An 18,073-nucleotide genomic window follows, 5' to 3' on the forward strand; every position below is an offset into this window, starting at 1 on the left:
AGATTAACTATAGATATAAGATATAATTACAACTAAATAGATAAATACATTAATAATTAACGAAAATAACTTTAATGTGATTATAATTACTATAATAATAATATATTTTATTGGTTTAAAAACCACATGTTATCTATTAATTATATAATTATTTTTAAAAATATTTTATTGAATTTATTATAATATTAATTTCTTTAAACTGTTAAAATTCGTTAATTGTTTTAGTTTTATTGTTTTGAATTGTTATTTATGTTTATTATTATGTTAAATCTTATTAATGTTATTTTATTGATAAAGTTATATTATAAATAAAAGTTTAAAATTATAAATATGAAACAATTTTGTTAATTTCAATAATAAACTAAATTAATATTTTGTAATCTAGTGTAAGAAAATATCATAATTCACTATTATGTTAATGAATCACTAAATTATAAAGTATTGATAAACTTATTTTAAATTTTATTATCAATAGGTCTAATACAGTACATTACATAAGTAATACAAGTATTTCTAATACAGGTATTATTATTTGCTATTTGTTTATTAATCCCTTACTGATTATTATTGTTATATTTCATAGAAAAATATAATAAAATCTTTTATTTTTATTTGATTGATATAATTAAACACTAAATTTATTGTCTTTGAATGAACTAAACATTGTTAATGTCATTCATATCTAAACAATGTATGACTTACTGGTTGATGACCACTGATGTCACGTATAATTTGTTTCATTTCTTTTCATTACTTAATATTAACTTTTTATTATGTCATTAATTGAACACTAATTGATTAATACTTAAACTATAACTAATTTACTTTCATTGTTTATAAAATAATGTTTGGCTAATACAGTACATTGTTTTTGAAGTTTAACCGCTAAAATAATAGTCAAGTTTTACTGTTTGTCATGAAAAATAAAAATCTGTTATAAAATATAATTTTTTGATGTCATTAGTGCCCAAAAAAGTCATTGCACTGAAAGTTAGTGTCATCACAGCCTTTATCGGAAATCTACAGTCATTATAGTATTAATACATTATATTACTTATAATTTTCAAATTTAATGAAAAAATAATCACAAAAAAACTTATTTTATTAAATGTGTCACTTAATAGTTCATATAATTAATGAAATGGGACTCAATTCAGAGCAAACACTTATTTTTAGTTTTAATGGCAAATCCATTGGTTTGTAATCAGAGTTGGACTGTAATGAAAGTAAAGACTATTTTTTTCTTAAAATTTCATAATTATAGTAATTTTCAAATCAAACTAAAATTAACTTTCTATTTAACTATTGGTACCACTTTTCAATTATTTGTATTGTATTTTATAAATTGTATATAATTTAAAATTATATACTTATTGTATATATATTTTAAAATATTTAAATTGAATTAGATTATTACAATTATTTTTATATTTAATAGTCATAATAGTATTTAATGTAACATTCATAATGATACAGTTAAATTTGTAAACTTTATATACATAATAATAATAATATTAATTAATTGATTTGAATTATTATTTAGACGAAATGATTGGCAACAATAAAATAATAATAAAAATTATTATTTGATAAATTGTTAGGTGTTTAGTCGTATAAAAGTTATAAAATTATTTAAAATATACAATTATGACAAAAATAACTATTATTAAAAATATTTATAAAATATTTTATGATTTCCTATATAATTTATTTCAATATTTTTAAATATCTCTTTTCATATATATTTAATAAATGATAAAGTATTTACTATAAATGTACAATTATTTAATATTTAGCATTACTGTAATACAATAGCTTATATATAAATATTTAAACTCACAACTTATCAAATTTACTTTTATAAATTATAATTTTATAATTTAGAATATTGTCATTAATTAATTTTTATTTATAATTTACAGTATATTATAGCAGATTAGCGATTTTTATAAAGATTTAATATATTTATTAATTGTTTTATATAACATATAAATTTTTATAGTAATTCTAAAAGTGATACCAATTATCACTGACTATAGAGTTAAGTTAACAATTTAATAAAATAAGTTTATAAATTCAAAAATTAGTTATAGCTTATAGTAAATATACATAAAATTAATATAAGTTGTATTTTATCGACTTATTTATATATAAACTGACTTTTGAATTGTTTAAATTTACTTTTGAAAATATTTTTCTTTCAACGTAACTTTATTTACTACTATTTAAGTACTGTTATTTATTTAATAAACAAACAAAATTTGTAAACTATTGATTTAAAATGTGTTTGAAAATCAATAGTCTTTCGTAAAGTTTTGTAACAATAGTGATATAATTTATATCAAATTTACGATAATAGTAATAGTTTATGGACTTTCTTTACTATCTTTAACCCTTTAATTCAATAGACATTTATTTTATTGCTTATTTTAATTAATTAGTATATATAATATGTAATTAATATATTTATTTGATAATCATAATTTTATAAAATATTCAACATTGCATATCTATCGTCAATATTAGTGACCTATTTCTTAATATAGTTAATAAAAACAGTAATAAACTACTGTAGTGTACATTACATGTGAATACCGGTGTAATGCTTACATTAAATGTAAACTTGTTTTGAAGTTTCGGTCGGTTTTGTCTAAACTATTGCTAAAAACTTTGGTTTCATTGACTTTAAACCTAATCTCTAACTGGAGCTCAGGGTTTGTCTCATTAAACTTGTACTTCAATTTGTTGAATAACTTTTTCACTAAATATAACTTTTTCTTGAATTTTTGAAAGCAATAAGTTTAGTGTTGAGCGAAAAAGAAATTTCCTAAAAATATATATAATTTTTGGAAATTTTCTAAGCATTGGAAAATCTAAAGTAATCTATAGATTGCAATGCAATTATATAATAGATTCATATTAGACATATCAGTAGTAAAATAATATATAAATAAATGTATTAATCAATAATTTTTTACTGTACTAAATAGTATAAATTAAATTGATACATTTTATTTCACTTATTAGTATAAAAACTTTAAAAAATAATTAATTATCATATTCAATATAAATGTATTATTTATTTATTAATTAAAACTATTTTTAAGAGAGTTTTTTTTAGAAAATTGTTCATGGGAAATTTCTTTAAAAATTATTTGTCTAACACTAGATGTTATATAAAGAATTTTATTATCAATATTAATATTAATATTGAAATTAAGGTCAAGTTTTGAATTATTAATTAAGTTATAAATTTTACTTTGAATATAATTATTAGACAACAATTTTTATTACACTTTTCCAAATAAAATACTTTAAAATGATGTAAATATATATTAATTTTAGTTAAGCATATTTTTATAATTAGTTTCAAATATCTTTTCAAATTACAATAATATTAAAAAACAAAATTATATACAATAAATACCGTATATATAGACACTATTACATATTATTAATAACTTTGCTGATTTTATTTTCTTTAAATAATTTTTAAGTGTAAAAAATAAAATAATAATTTTTAAGTACAAAACTGTAGATTTATAATATGTTTATTAATATCGATATTATAAATCCACCTAACAGTGGATAACCAATTAACGGACGGATAAACTAAATAATTAAATATTTATGTTATTTGTTAATCAATTGTTGTCATAAAGGGGTCATTTGAGAGCTATTTATATGCCCTCTCATAAAGTAATGTAAAATTAGTAAAAAAATTGGACACAAATTCACAATTAGATCCCAATTAGGACAACGTCTGGTTAACGCAATAGTGGATGAAATAAAGGGTAAGTTTGAAAATTAATTATAATTAAACTAATAATTAATTAATTAATTTTTTATTTTTTATATACAGGTTAAATATCTAAGAAAATATTAGTAAAGAGAATAAATTTTTAAAAAATTTTAAAAATAGTTTTATTAATTTATTAAATTATTTTTCTCTAATCCCCATTCAGCGGACGGACCACAAAACATTGAATTAAAAATTTTTGTCCATAAATTATGACCAAAAATTAAAAATTGTATAAAATCATTAGATTATACCGTATGACCTCACATTAAATGATTTTCACAATTTTTACCGTATAACCTCACATATAAATGATTTTCACAATTTTTACCGTATAACCTCACATTTAAATGATTTTCACAATTTTTACCGTATAACCTCACATTTAAATGATTTTCTCAATTTTTACCGTATAACCTCACATTTAAATGATTTTCTCAATTTTTACCGTATAACCTCACATTTAAATGATTCTCAATTTTTACCGTATAGCCTCACATTTAAATGATTTTCACAATTTTTACCATATAACTATTTTTAATATGGGAATACGGTACTTTTTCAAAAAAACTATTTTTAATATGGGAATACGGTACTTTTTCAAAAAAACTATTTTTAATATGGGAATACGGTACTTTATCAAAAAAAACTATTTTTAATATGGGAATACGGTACTTTTTCAAAAAAACTATTTTTAATATGGGAATACGGTACTTTATCAAAAAAAACTATTTTTAATATGGGAATACGGTACTTTTTCAAAAAAACTATTTTTAATATGGGAATACGGTACTTTATCAAAAAAAACTATTTTTAATATGGGAATACGGTACTTTATCAAAAAAAACTATTTTTAATATGGGAATACGGTACTTTATCAAAAAAAACTATTTTTAATATGGGAATACGGTACTTTATCAAAAAAAACTATTTTTAATATGGGAATACGGTACTTTTTCAAAAAAACTATTTTTAATATGGGAATACGGTACTTTATCAAAAAAAACTATTTTTAATATGGGAATACGGTACTTTTTCAAAAAAACTATTTTTAATATGGGAATACGGTACTTTATCAAAAAAAACTATTTTTAATATGGGAATACGGTACTTTATCAAAAAAAACTATTTTTAATATGGGAATACGGTACTTTATCAAAAAAAACTATTTTTAATATGGGAATACGGTACTTTTTCAAAAAAACTATTTTTAATATGTGAATACGGTACTTTATCAAAAAAAACTATTTTTAATATGGGAATACGGTACTTTATCAAAAAAAACTATTTTTAATATGGGAATACGGTACTTTATCAAAAAAAACTATTTTTAATATGGGAATACGGTACTTTATCAAAAAAAACTATTTTTAATATGGGAATACGGTACTTTTTCAAAAAAAACTATTTTTAATATGGGAATACGGTATTAATTTTAAAAACATGAGTTAACTATGGGAAGACGGTAATATGATTGCTTATAAGATAGTTTAAATATATATTTGAGTTATTACGGTATTATTTCATATATAAATTAAAAAATATTATTTTCTTAATTAGTGACATAATTGATGCCCATTTTGATCGATAGATGTATTGTTTATATTATTTGTTATAATTTATCCGTCCGTTAAAAGGTTGATATATCATATACAGTATAAAAAACTTTTACAATTATAACTAGTTTTATACATATTTGCTGAATTAAATTTACATTATTATAAAATGAAATAAAGTATATTTGGGAGTACAGTATATTATTATTACATTAATTGCTTAAATTAAAGTTTAAACAAAATTTAAATTATTATCATCATTAGAAGCTAAATACTTATACTACTTATTTAAATATATATTAGGGGTAGTTCACATATTACGTTCGAACTTGAGGGGAGGGGGTTGGTCAAAGCGAACTTTTGCTAACGAGGGGAGGGGAGGGTAGAAACTTTAAGTACGTTCGCATTTAGATAATATTTTATTTCTTGTGGTGGGGGGGGGGTTAGCGGTTAGGGACATGCAAACTTATTTTTTTTTAAATGACTACATGCGTACAATTGCGAACATAGTGGAAATTTTTAAAAAGTGCGAACGTAATATGTGAATTGCCCCTTATTTATAATGATCTATAATAAGTCAGTGAACTACGTAAACATTATTATATTGGATCAAAAATATTAATTTATTTAACAAAAATATAATACCTGTATATAATAAGCTTTTAATAAGTATTTATAATAATAAAAATCTAAAATATTTGACATTTGGGAACATATTTGCATAATACTAGCATTTAAATTGATCCACACCCTTTAATTTAATCAGACAATATTGTTTATAATGTTAAGATAATCTTATAATTTATTTAATCTTAACGATAAAAAATTAAGACATTATTATTAAATGAATTTCAAGGATCTTATAATTGATTTTATATTAAAGTAAAACTTTTTTATTTTATTTCTTATGAAATATTATATATTTGTAACATTGAACCAGAAATTTCACATCTATTAGCAAAAAACACTTCAAAAATCAAAAATCGTTGCCAAAACTCTATTTATTTGAAAAATGTAAAATAAAACAAAATTAATTAATTAATTAATTGAAAATAATATGTGTATTGTTTCGGAGAAATTGATTACTAAATTAATTTTGAGGCAAAGTTTAGTTTGAATCTCTCTCTCTCTCTCTCTCTCTCTCTCTCTCTCTCTCTCTCTCTCTCTCTCTCTCTCTCTCTCTCTCTCTCTCTCTCTTTAAAGACATTGTGTGTCTAAACAGGAAATAAGAGTCAGTGGGTTATTAGGGAAGGTTCTGTAGGATCAGTTGGATGTATGTTTGGCTGATTTGAGCGCTGAATTGGGTCGACAAACACCGTGTTTTGCCGTACAGTGCGCTCAGCCATACCTGTAGTGCCAATAGTGACGAGCATTCACTGCAATCGTTAGTCAAACACCAGTCGACTACAAATACAGACACAACTGTTTGCCGACAGAGCCGTTAAACATACGGTTAATGTGTTGTTATGTTTTAATTGAGCGATAGTTTGATTTTTGTTGCCTCACATGTGATTATTATCATTACTATTACTTTTATATTATCATCACTTCAATGATGTTTCTCTCACAACATTTTTTTCTGGTGAGTCTACTATCATATTAACTCTTTAAACAATATAAATAATTATTAACTATTTATTCAAATATTATTTATCTTTATTGCCTTAAAAACATTGTTTGCTATCATATTTTAACTTTATTACTCTTATGCAATACAATGTCAATATTGACCATATAATAAATAATAATTACAATTTTTTATGTTTAATATTTATTTAAAATATGATTTAGTAGCAGTTGTTATGTTAAATATTTACTAAAATATACAGTACTGTACAATCAATTTTATTATAAAAAAATTATTTAATTTAAATATTGTGTTATGTGTAACCATATAAAATTGAAAGCTAATATAAATATAGTAAATTATAGTATATGTTTATTTCAAATACTGCATACAAACTTGAATTATAAAAAATTATATTTTTTTGAAAAAACTACTTTGATTGCAATTTATTCATACAGTATATGCTAACAGATATAACTTTTAATAAGTAAAATGCCTTAAAGTGTTGTGAATATAGAAATAGAGTAAATAGTATGAAATAACTGTTTTTTCAAAATGTATTTTCTTCAATACATTACTTTTGTCCCACTTTTATAATAAGATATTATTACTATTATCAGTGGCTGTAAGTTATAAGATACTGTTTGGGGGAAAAGTAAAACTATATTTTATTATATAATACTTTAAGCAATTGTCATATCATTTCCGGATCACACAAACACTTCTTTACTTCAATTGCTTTAATATTAATTTTATAGTCATTTAAATTGATATCAATATTTTTTTGACAAATTAGTTTAAATATTATGATTAAATATAATTAAAAATTTTATTAATTTTTTTGTAAATTATTTGTCGATAACATAGCATTTTATTATTAATATTATTGAATGAATACTGATTTATTAAAGTTCTAATTATTAGAAATGTTATAAAAAATATTATTTAATAAAGATGTTGTAAATGAGGTTTTTGACAGACTTTATAACTTATCATTTGGTGTTATCATTATATTTATATATATTTTTGTTATTTAAGTTATTATATAAGTTATTAATAACTTATTAAATAATAAAATTTAAGGCAACTTTTTTAAATGTCGACATCAGCTAAATATAGATACACTTTTCGCATTTATTTTGAAAAATATTATTTTAAGATATTTGAATTGTAATTAAACTTTCTCGTTATGCTTTTTAAATTATCTAATAAATATTTTTGCAAACAATACAATAATTTAACAAAAGTTTATTGACAATAAAACATTTCAATCAATGATATTTTTTAAAATTATTATTTCTCTAATATAATGTAAAAAAGCCAAAACATGTATGAAATCATATTTTTAGATTACAAGCCCAACCCATAAATAAATTAAAACAAATATTTGCCAAATCATTATATTATTTAAATATCTATTTTTCTTAAGATTATATTAAAATAATTATTCAAAAAATTATTTATAGTAATAAAAATTTATAGTAAATAAAATCTCTTTTTTTGTTTTACTAAATAAAAAAATATAAAAAAGTTATTCTAATTTTACTTTTCATTAATATTGAGATCTTTTTTATAAATCTAATTATTTTATCCAAAAATAATTTTTAAATAAAAATAAGTAATATATTGCTCTTTAATGATAATATCATACCGTTTTCGAAATAAATAGAAAATTAATATGTTTAATGCAAATATTTTTATGTTAAAAGCAACAATTTATGAACCAATTTCAAGAAAACCTTAATAAACATTATTTTGTTTTTAGTTCACAGATATGTAGATAAAAGCAATCATTCAATGAGTTCAGACATTTAAAGCTTTTTTAATATACAATGACTGCAACATTGAATGAATGAATGAATGAATGAATGAATGAATATTCCTTAACTATTGTTATTTATGTAATAAATCATTAAAAAATTTCACTTTAGCTATGTTTTTCCATTATATATATATTGAAAACTTTTATTTATAAAATTAAACTAAATATTTGTTTTTTATAAATATTTATATTAATTTTGTTTTATAAATTATTATTAAAACTATAATTAACGAAAATATATCATTTTCTATAATTACACAATTATAAGTATAAAATAAGTTTCGATTCATTTGTACTAATTTATCATATTTTTTATGTGTTATATATAAAAATCATTTTAATGATAATTGAGTTTTAATAATTTGAATTAATCCTATAAATGGTATTAAATACATTGTTTGTCAATGTATTTGATTTTACAATAAATTGTCTCTACAGGTGATTAATAGACAATTTTGTTAAATTATTTTTATAATTTATTTTACAAATTATTTATGTTTAATGAATTTAAAGATTATGTGTTTTTGTGTCCAACGGGCCTACGCTTTGCCGCTAGAGTCGGGCGTTTGCCGTTAATACCAGTCTCTAGTAATTGACTGACTAGTTATGTATATATTTATGTCACTAATTATATACATATAATTTGCATTTTATGAGATTATTATGTATAAGGATTTTAAAATGAAATACAATGAATCAGACGTTTACTTTAAATGGATATAAATGTAAGTTATTGTAGTAAACATAAGGAGTATATGTTATCAAATAATTAATGACAAATACAATGTTAAGTCATTGTTGGCGACTATTGTTTAAATGATTTTAAAATTCACTTTTTCTTGTTGTTGGTCAACAATAACAATGCATTTTAAAATTGCTAAATAATGACCCATTTTTACAATTTACATTATTTTAATTAGTTTTAAAAATTACAAGTGTTTTATATTTATACTTTTAAAGTTTTATTATAATAAACTTAAATTACAAAATGTTATTAAACACAAAATTCAAATTATAATGATAAATTTATATAAATTTTGTATTATTTTGTATTAAATTTAAAAAAACATAAGTTTGATATGAATCATATGATTTATTGATCTCAAAAGACATTTAATTTGTAAAATATTATTAATCAGATCTGGAATACAGTTTATTTGAATTTTTATGATATAAATTTTGGTTTAAAAGTATTGTTCATATTTTTTATTATTTCTATTATAAATTAAGTAAAATTTATTATTTTCATTATTTAAGTTATTTTATATCACTTGTGATTATATTTAGAAAATTAAAATAATTGAATTAACTAAATATTTTTAAAAATAAGACGCCTTTTTCTTGACTTTAATGAAAAATTGAGAAATAATTTTTGTGTGTATTATAATTTAGAAACAAAATTATTAATATTGTTATTATAATTATATATTACACTTATCTTAAATGTATATGTAATTTAAACAATCTTAAGCATCTAATATTAAATAAATATATATATTTCACTTTATTATTTATACTGCATAATACTGTACATATAATTAATTATATAATGTTATGTTACATAACTTATGAAACTCATAGTAATGGCTATTGTGATGGCATATAAAATATTATATATTGACCCATATTTTCTCAATTTACACAACATGTAAATGTATATTTTGGCCAAAAAAGATCATCAGACAAATTGAATGTCACATAAAAATTGACTGACCTTTTAAAAAGACTACTAATATATATTATATATATATATATATATATATTTATACTTATGATAAAGTGTAAACCATGTTTTAAATTACTGTATATTTATATATACCGGTATATATATATATATATATATTGTATTTTCAAATTGAAGTCTACAACAATCACAATAACCTAAATTTGAAGCATTTTTCACTATTTTCTCCATTCATTTGCTATATTTTTAGTGGTTTGAAGAGTCGTTAGAAATCTAAGTTAGGAAAACAATAGATGTTATATTGATTATAGATTAAATGTTTAAAATTTTTATTATTTTGATATTTATATATTTTATGAATTATTATGACTTATTGCATTTATAAATAAAATAGTAGTATTAACAAGTGTCCTTTAATTGATAATGTCAATGTCAATATTAATTTAATTTAATATTAAATAATAATCGTTATATTTGACAAAAAAATGAATAAATAATTAATTGTGTTTTTAGAATAATTCTTAAGCATCAAATAAAATTGAAGATTTTATCATTTTTATCAAATAATTATAATTACATATTTGATTAATAATTTGATGACTAATATTGTAAATGATCATTGGTTTACAAGTCTAATAGTAATAAATAAATAAATAATTTCAATGGCATTATTAGTATAGCTTACAAATTGCAAATATCGCCTAATTCTCAATTAAACCAGTTTTGCAATGATTTTGTGTGTTTATGCTCTAAAAAATAATCAATCAATGATTCAAAGTCTCTATTAATTAATTAATATATTTGTTTTTATAGACAATTTTATTTTTGGTGACTCTCCTGGACTCATCTCTCACAGACAGTCAGTTTATTTATTTATCATTTAAATGTTATTTATTTTAATAAAAAATATGTTTTTTTGAAACTGTTTTTAAAAAGATAATCATTTAGTAAACAAAAGAGCAGCCAATGACCTAAAAATAGTGTGTTATTACTCCAATTGGGCGGTATATAGACCCGGATTAGCTAAGTTTACGCCACAAAATATCAATCCATATTTATGCGTAAGTTTTATTGTTTTTTTTAATCATAAGTTTATATTAATTAATCTAATATAATACACTTATACATATAAATTTTTATAGACACATCTAATCTATGCATTTGGAGGATTATCCAACAAATTTGAATTGAAAGCTTTTGATCCATACAATGATTTAAATCAAGGTAATAAACATAAATGTTATTTATAAAATATTTTTGTTTTAAGTTAATATTAGTATTTGATATTTCTATTAGTAATATTAATAATGATATTATTTTATTAATATTATAAAAATTATTATTTAAATAAATAAATTTTAATTTAATGATAATAATTATAAGGCAATTACAAAAAGTTTGTTGGCCTTAAAGCATATAATAAAAAATTGAAGACTTTATTAGCCGTCGGCGGTTGGAATGAGGGATCAAAAAGGTTTAAATATATTAATTATATAATTAATAATTATATGAAATGACAGATACATGTCATCACCAATAGGTTCTCAAAACTAGTCGCAACTCCAGAACTTCGCCAAACATTTATCAATAGTTGTCTTAAATTCTTGAGAGACCATAACTTTGATGGTCTCGACTTGGATTGGGTAACAAAATTGAAATTACTTTTTGTTATATTTATTACAAATGTTAAGCAATTAATGTTTAATTACCTGTAATCAGGAATATCCCGGTTTTAGGGACGGCAGCTCTTCTGAAGACAAACAAAATTACGCCAAACTTATTAAAGTAAGCAAACAATAAAAATTTGTGTTAAATTGAATTGAATTTTAATTATTATAAAAATTGCAAATTCTTTGCAACTCTTAAAATACAATAACAAAAATTTCTACAGATTATTGAAATTTTACATACATTTGACCCCTTTTACAATAAAAACAAACTATAATTGTATTTATTTTATTGTCAAATAACTCTTTCTTATCTTTTTACAATAATATAAGAAATTGAAATGTTTATAAACTTGTATTTTACTTGTACTTTGAATAATTGTTATATCAATTTAATTCACACATTCAACCACTGGTTTTATCTACGATTAACTCTCTCTCTCTCTCTCTCTCTCTCTCTCTCTCTCTCTCTCTCTCTCTCTCTCTCTCTCTCTCTCTCTCTCTCTCTCTCCTATAAATAATTGAGGGCACCGTCTGTTTATTGATATATGCCTTATGGCAATAATTTCTGAAAATACTATATTTGTTATATCTATTATATTTATAGTGTATTTTATGAAAATCTATGTTTAAATTTGTAATTTTTCTTTTGTTTTTACACAAATATATCGCTATTTACTATATAATCAATCGTAACACTCGTAACACTTTACAATCATAAGAGCAAATTTTTTTAACCTAAATATTATATTAACTCATTTACTTATAGATTAAAAGTTATAATAATTAATTTAATCAGAAATATTTATAAAAATAATTAAATAAATATATATTATATTAGGAATTAAGACAAGCCTTTGACACTGAAAAATCTTCGGCGGGAAAGGAGAGGCTTTTATTGACGGTTGCGGTTCCGGCGGGTCAGGAGTATATCGACCAGGGATTTGATGTGCCAACCATTTCACGGTTTAATATTAGAATAAACTTTATATACTAAATAAATGTCTCAAATAAACACTAAATTTTTGCTGTTTTGACCAACAGTTACGCAGATTTTCTCAATGTCTTGAGCTATGATTATCACACGGCATTTGATCCCGAGACAGACCATCATTCACCACTTAAAGCACGACCAGATCAGAGCCGATTTGAAGAGTCGAGTAAATTTAATACTGAGTGGACTATTAATTATTATATACAGTTGGGAGCTCCGAGAGATAAATTAATATTAGGAATTCCCACATATGGTCGATCATTTACTTTAGCTGATCCTAACAAAAATGGTTTGACTGCACCAGCAGACGGTCCGGGAGAGGCCGGGCCATCGACACGAGAAAAGGGTTATTTGGCTTTCTATGAAATTTGCCAAAAGATTGAAGAAGAGGGTTGGTCTACACAAAGACCTTCTCCTCAAATAGAGGGTCCCTTTTCTTACAAAGACAATCAATGGGTAGCTTATGATGACATACAAAGTGTTGAACAAAAAGTTAGATTTATATTAGACGCAGATTTGGGAGGAGCTATGGTCTGGACGTTAGATAACGACGACTTCAGAGGACAGTGTTATGGAGAACAAAGTCCTCTCATAAATGCCATTAAGACTGCACTCACAAGTAATATAGTTGAGGGCAGTTCTAGTGAAAGATCTTCTCCGAGATTTATAAGACCCGGTCCTCAAAGTGTACCAAACGATGAGAGATCTCTTGCAGCTCTTAATGTAAACACTCGTAGAAATCAATTGAGAAGAATTCAATTGCAATCAACAACATCTACGACAACTACAACCACTACAACAACTACTACTACAACACCTGTGCCTACATTTAAGGAAACAATATTACGTACGACACCCGAACCTCCACCGACACCAGATCCGGGCACTGCGTTTGAATGTGAAGACGAAGGCTTTTTCAATAATCCCAAAGATTGTCGAAAATACTTTTGGTGTCTCGACAGCGGACCCGCAAACCTGGGAATCGTTGCGCACGCTTTCACGTGTCCTTCGGGACTATATTTTAATTCAAAGTCAGAGGCCTGCGATTACTCAGAGAATGTCAACTGTAAGAAACCACCCAAAGAAGATGTCACCACAAGAAAGCCTAAACTCAGAACCAAACCGCCAACAACTACTACAACTACTACTACAACAACTACAACACCTCCACCACCAACTACGACAACAGCTGCCACAACAACACCTTTTGATTTGAGCGATAGGGCAAACATTGAACTATTGTCTACAGCTTTAAGACAATTAAATAGAGCCCAACAAAATGGTAATACCAATGATATCTCACAATTGGTTAATTTGATCCAATCATTAGGAGGTGTCGATAAAATTCAATCACTTATAGGACCATCAGTTCTGTCAAATCTCGACGATAATAAAGTATCATCTCCTGCGACGACACATAACTTTTTTGAGCCCTCGTATGTGACACCCAATCGACATTTAGAGGTCACTCAACCACCTCCTGAATCTTTTACTGACATATCATTATCTTCTGGTATCAGACGTGAACCTCAGGGTCAAGTGAGACCTCGAAGACCACAATTTGATACTACATTACAGACAACTACTGCTAATCCCATCTTTTCATTTTATGAAACGCCAAAAAGCAATCGCAACACTAATTTAGACGCAAATCGTGAACCAAACGCACAATCCTTTGCTTTTACTTATAATACTCCGGGCGGTCGAAACACAGGACAAGAGGGCAGTATCAATGAGGCCTCCATTTCCAGGCCTTCCATACAATTCTTTAATAACTCCGCGCGATTAGGATTACCATCGACTCCAAGAAGTATTTTTGTGACCGACTCTCCACTTGAAAGACCGAGATCTCGATCTAATCAAGTAATCAGAGTTCCTGTTAGTGTTTCCGAAGGAAGAATTGTCAGATTACCGATCGATTCAAATGATAACAATCGTAATCCACAAACAGCTCGAAGAGTTAGAGTTCAAAGTGCTTTCTCTGCGGTTACAGAAAAACCACAATCAGGTGTTGTTTACGACGAAGAGATTACTTCAAATGCCCCAAAACCACAACCAGTTCCTCAATTGAGACCACAATTTGCATCACAATCACTACCTATAGAGTCAAGCACTCAACAGCCTATAAGAAGACGTTTTCCGAACCGATTTAATTTGAAACCCATTTCTGATGAAAATCCTGTGTCAGCGCTAATCAATCTTCCGCCGAGAGCTTCAAATTCATTACAGAACTCACGGCCACAAAGACCTCAATCATTGGAAGATTTGTCACTTCCAACCACAACAGTGTCACCGACAACTGTCTTCAACCAACTGCGTCCCCAACCGCACCGTTTTACTAATTATAATACACTTCCGCCTGAGTTTGATATATCGCCATTTACTACACCGGCCGCACCTTATTTTGATATAGAAAATGCGTACCGAGTGGTCACTACAACCACTTCGGCTCCGACCACAATCACTACAACCCGTCAGCCACTTCCACAACCAATCAGACATTCTCGTCCTCGACAACAGTTACCACAACCGATTGCAGTGACCACCCAAAGGCCAAACAGAAGACCAACAGCTGCGGTGACAACTGAAGAACCGGTCACTCAATTTGACGGACCGCCCATTTTCTCAGAAAATGACGGCAAAATTGGTTGCGGAAAACGAGGAGTTTATGCTCACCCGAAAAATTGCGGAATGTTTGTGGTGTGCGCTCCGGCCTCTCGGACTAATAAAAATCTTCGGGCGCTTACTCATCATTGTCCCGCTGACCAGGTCTTTGTCCAGGAAGTCGGCAGATGTCGGCCCGGAAATAAAGATCGTTGCGAAGTCTTCTGATCTGATAATTGTTATTATAATATAATTTAATTTTTTTTGTTTTATCAAATCTGATTGCCATTACATTCAAATGATTTTTTAGTCATTATTTTTTTTTGAAATAAAATATAATTTTTTATGCGTTTTTATTAAATCATATTTTTTATTATTAATACATTAAATGTCAAAATGTGTTAACTTTAATCATTTTGAAAATGATTTTAATCATTTCAAACATATTATCATTTATATAAAAGAATAAAATAATTTATATTATTATAGATATAAAACTAACAGTTGTTGTTATTATAAATATTATTATGTTTTTCAATTAATACAATAAATAAAATTATTTTAAATTTTGTCTCAACATTTAAGTATAAAAAGTAATTTATTTGCTTATAAGATTATAATAAGGAACTAATTTATAACTTATATATAATTTTTTTTAATTAATAAAATTGTCATCATATTTACATTAATGTTATATTTTTAATTATAATTAATTTTAATATGTATTATTAGACACAAATAATTTATTTATTAATTATTTCTTTTATATCATAATTATACTGTATTTCGCTTACAATAAGATTATCATTTTTATTGCAAGCGAAATATACTTAATAAGAAATTGTTATTATTTATAAACTTAATAAATTTTACAATATATTAAGTTTAATGTTATACAGTATTTAGAGATGATATGTGTGATAGACTATCACTGATAGTATTGTAATTTATAATTCATATAATATATAATATAATTATTTTTATGTTAAAAGTAATTCAATTTAATTATCAATACTAATGAGGAGATAAATTTATTGAATAATTTATAGAAATTTTAAGATATTAAATTGAATACATTATAAAAAGTAAAATTGTATTTAATTAAATTTATGATTAAATATTTGTAATTATATATACAACTTGTTATACTGTATATATCACTGATTAGATTTATTTTTAAAATTTTTAAACTGATTTCAAAATACAGCAATAATTATTTTACACAACAAAATTAAAACATTTAATTAAATATGTATAGTAATAATTAATCAATTAACTGATTAATCATATAGTAATTGATTAATATTTGTTGTCATTTAAAATAAATGCATAAAATGCATAAATTTTGTTATATTATATAAAATTTTCAATTATCTAAATTTCCGTTTATTGCTGTTTTGACTCAAATTATATAAATAGTGTTGTATTGTATTGTATTGAGGTTTCAATATATTTGACTTTTCATTGGCCACCAATTGGCAACACTTATTAAAAATAAATGACTTTTTTGCCAAACATTTTTCAAACCGATTCATCAATTTTTCTCCAAAATGTGGTATTTTATCTCTTCCTTTAAAATATAATTATTAATTTTATTTGATTTTTAGAAAATAAAATAAAATAAAATACCATAAAATGAAAGTTTGCGATTATGGGCCCGATTTGCGTTTCGCTGTTGAATATTAAACTCATAAAACATTGCCCGACAGTGATAGCCCTTATCGGCAGCGATTCGGCCCAACAAACAACAGGCTGTATCCCTGTCCAGAGTTTCTATTGTTTTATGTCATTCAAATTATTTGAATATTATTTTAATTAAATTATTTTTTGTAAAACCTTTTATATGTTTCAAATTGAGAGAAGTGGGTAAATGTTTGAGGAATTGTTTGTAATTTGTTTTATTGTCTTGAAATTCAATATTTAATTTGTTTATATTCACAAATGTATTATCTTTTCCATACCTATAATCATTGGTATTGTTTTGTTGATCTATTTAATATTTATTATATTAAATATTAATATATATTACTAGAATTTACACAGAACTTAGTTATTTAAAAAAATGTATTATTTGAATTATTATTGTACAGTTATTATGATAATTTTTACTTAACAAAACTTAAAGAGCAAAATTGAAAAGTTTTTATATTGTAGTTATAGTATAACTAACAGTTATCTATTAAATAAACTTAGTTTTATGTAGTTTAATAATAAAGACTTATTTATTTTTACTATAATTTTAACTCCAAAATTTATTTATTCAATTTTATACTAATGAGTGTTAAATTTTAGTTTTTTATTCAGTATAATAACTATTTAAAGAATATAAACAATTTCTTAATTTATGTATTATTTTTATATCATTTGTCATTTTATTAGT

At 23.9% G+C, this 18,073-nt stretch overlaps 2 protein-coding genes across 4 annotated transcripts; one reads left to right on the plus strand and one right to left on the minus strand.

The window, feature by feature from the left end:
* Nucleotides 1–1,200: 1,200 nt before the first annotated feature.
* LOC128965630 (mucin-2-like) lies at nucleotides 1,201–15,950 on the plus strand. 3 transcript variants are annotated; one of them, XM_054312368.1, is made up of 10 exons: nucleotides 6,604–6,937; nucleotides 11,242–11,287; nucleotides 11,365–11,489; nucleotides 11,571–11,652; nucleotides 11,812–11,902; nucleotides 11,969–12,071; nucleotides 12,148–12,213; nucleotides 12,937–13,061; nucleotides 13,140–14,371; nucleotides 14,420–15,950. In XM_054312368.1, the coding sequence occupies exons 1-10, from the start codon at nucleotides 6,908–6,910 to the stop codon at nucleotides 15,919–15,921; spliced, it is 3,402 nt and encodes a 1,133-aa protein (XP_054168343.1). In that variant the 5' UTR covers nucleotides 6,604–6,907; the 3' UTR covers nucleotides 15,922–15,950. The 3 variants fall into 3 exon arrangements, with proteins under 3 accessions (XP_054168342.1, XP_054168343.1, XP_054168341.1); XM_054312367.1 differs by lacking the exon at nucleotides 6,604–6,937 and adding an exon at nucleotides 1,201–1,226 and having other exon boundaries at nucleotides 13,140–15,950; XM_054312366.1 differs by having other exon boundaries at nucleotides 13,140–15,950.
* Nucleotides 15,951–17,063: 1,113 nt separating this feature from the next.
* On the minus strand, nucleotides 17,064–17,664 carry LOC128965468 (uncharacterized). Its single transcript, XM_054312174.1, has 4 exons — nucleotides 17,655–17,664; nucleotides 17,530–17,598; nucleotides 17,323–17,466; nucleotides 17,064–17,263 (listed from the first exon to the last, which is right to left on the minus strand). The coding sequence occupies exons 1-4, from the start codon at nucleotides 17,662–17,664 to the stop codon at nucleotides 17,064–17,066; spliced, it is 423 nt and encodes a 140-aa protein (XP_054168149.1).
* Between the last annotated feature and the right edge of the window lie 409 nt (nucleotides 17,665–18,073).

Source organism: Oppia nitens, unplaced genomic scaffold (assembly GCF_028296485.1).
Source record: "Oppia nitens isolate AA-2021 unplaced genomic scaffold, nextdenovo-longstitch-racon4-pilon3 scaffold17_pilon_pilon_pilon, whole genome shotgun sequence".
NCBI lineage: Eukaryota > Metazoa > Arthropoda > Arachnida > Sarcoptiformes > Oppiidae > Oppia > Oppia nitens.

Excerpts from the sequence above, each read along its gene's own strand:
- LOC128965630 (XM_054312366.1), top strand. The coding sequence starts at position 6,908 with ATGATGTTTCTCTCACAACATTTTTTTCTG. Across the intron at positions 6,938-11,241 it reads TCTCACAACATTTTTTTCTG|ACAATTTTATTTTTGGTGAC; the intron begins GTGAGTCTACTA and ends TTGTTTTTATAG. Across the intron at positions 11,288-11,364 it reads GGACTCATCTCTCACAGACA|ATAATCATTTAGTAAACAAA; the intron begins GTCAGTTTATTT and ends GTTTTTAAAAAG.
- LOC128965468 (XM_054312174.1), bottom strand. Across the intron at positions 17,467-17,529 it reads CAATTTGAAACATATAAAAG|AAACTCTGGACAGGGATACA; the intron begins GTTTTACAAAAA and ends ATAAAACAATAG. Across the intron at positions 17,264-17,322 it reads TCGCAAACTTTCATTTTATG|GAAGAGATAAAATACCACAT; the intron begins GTATTTTATTTT and ends TATATTTTAAAG.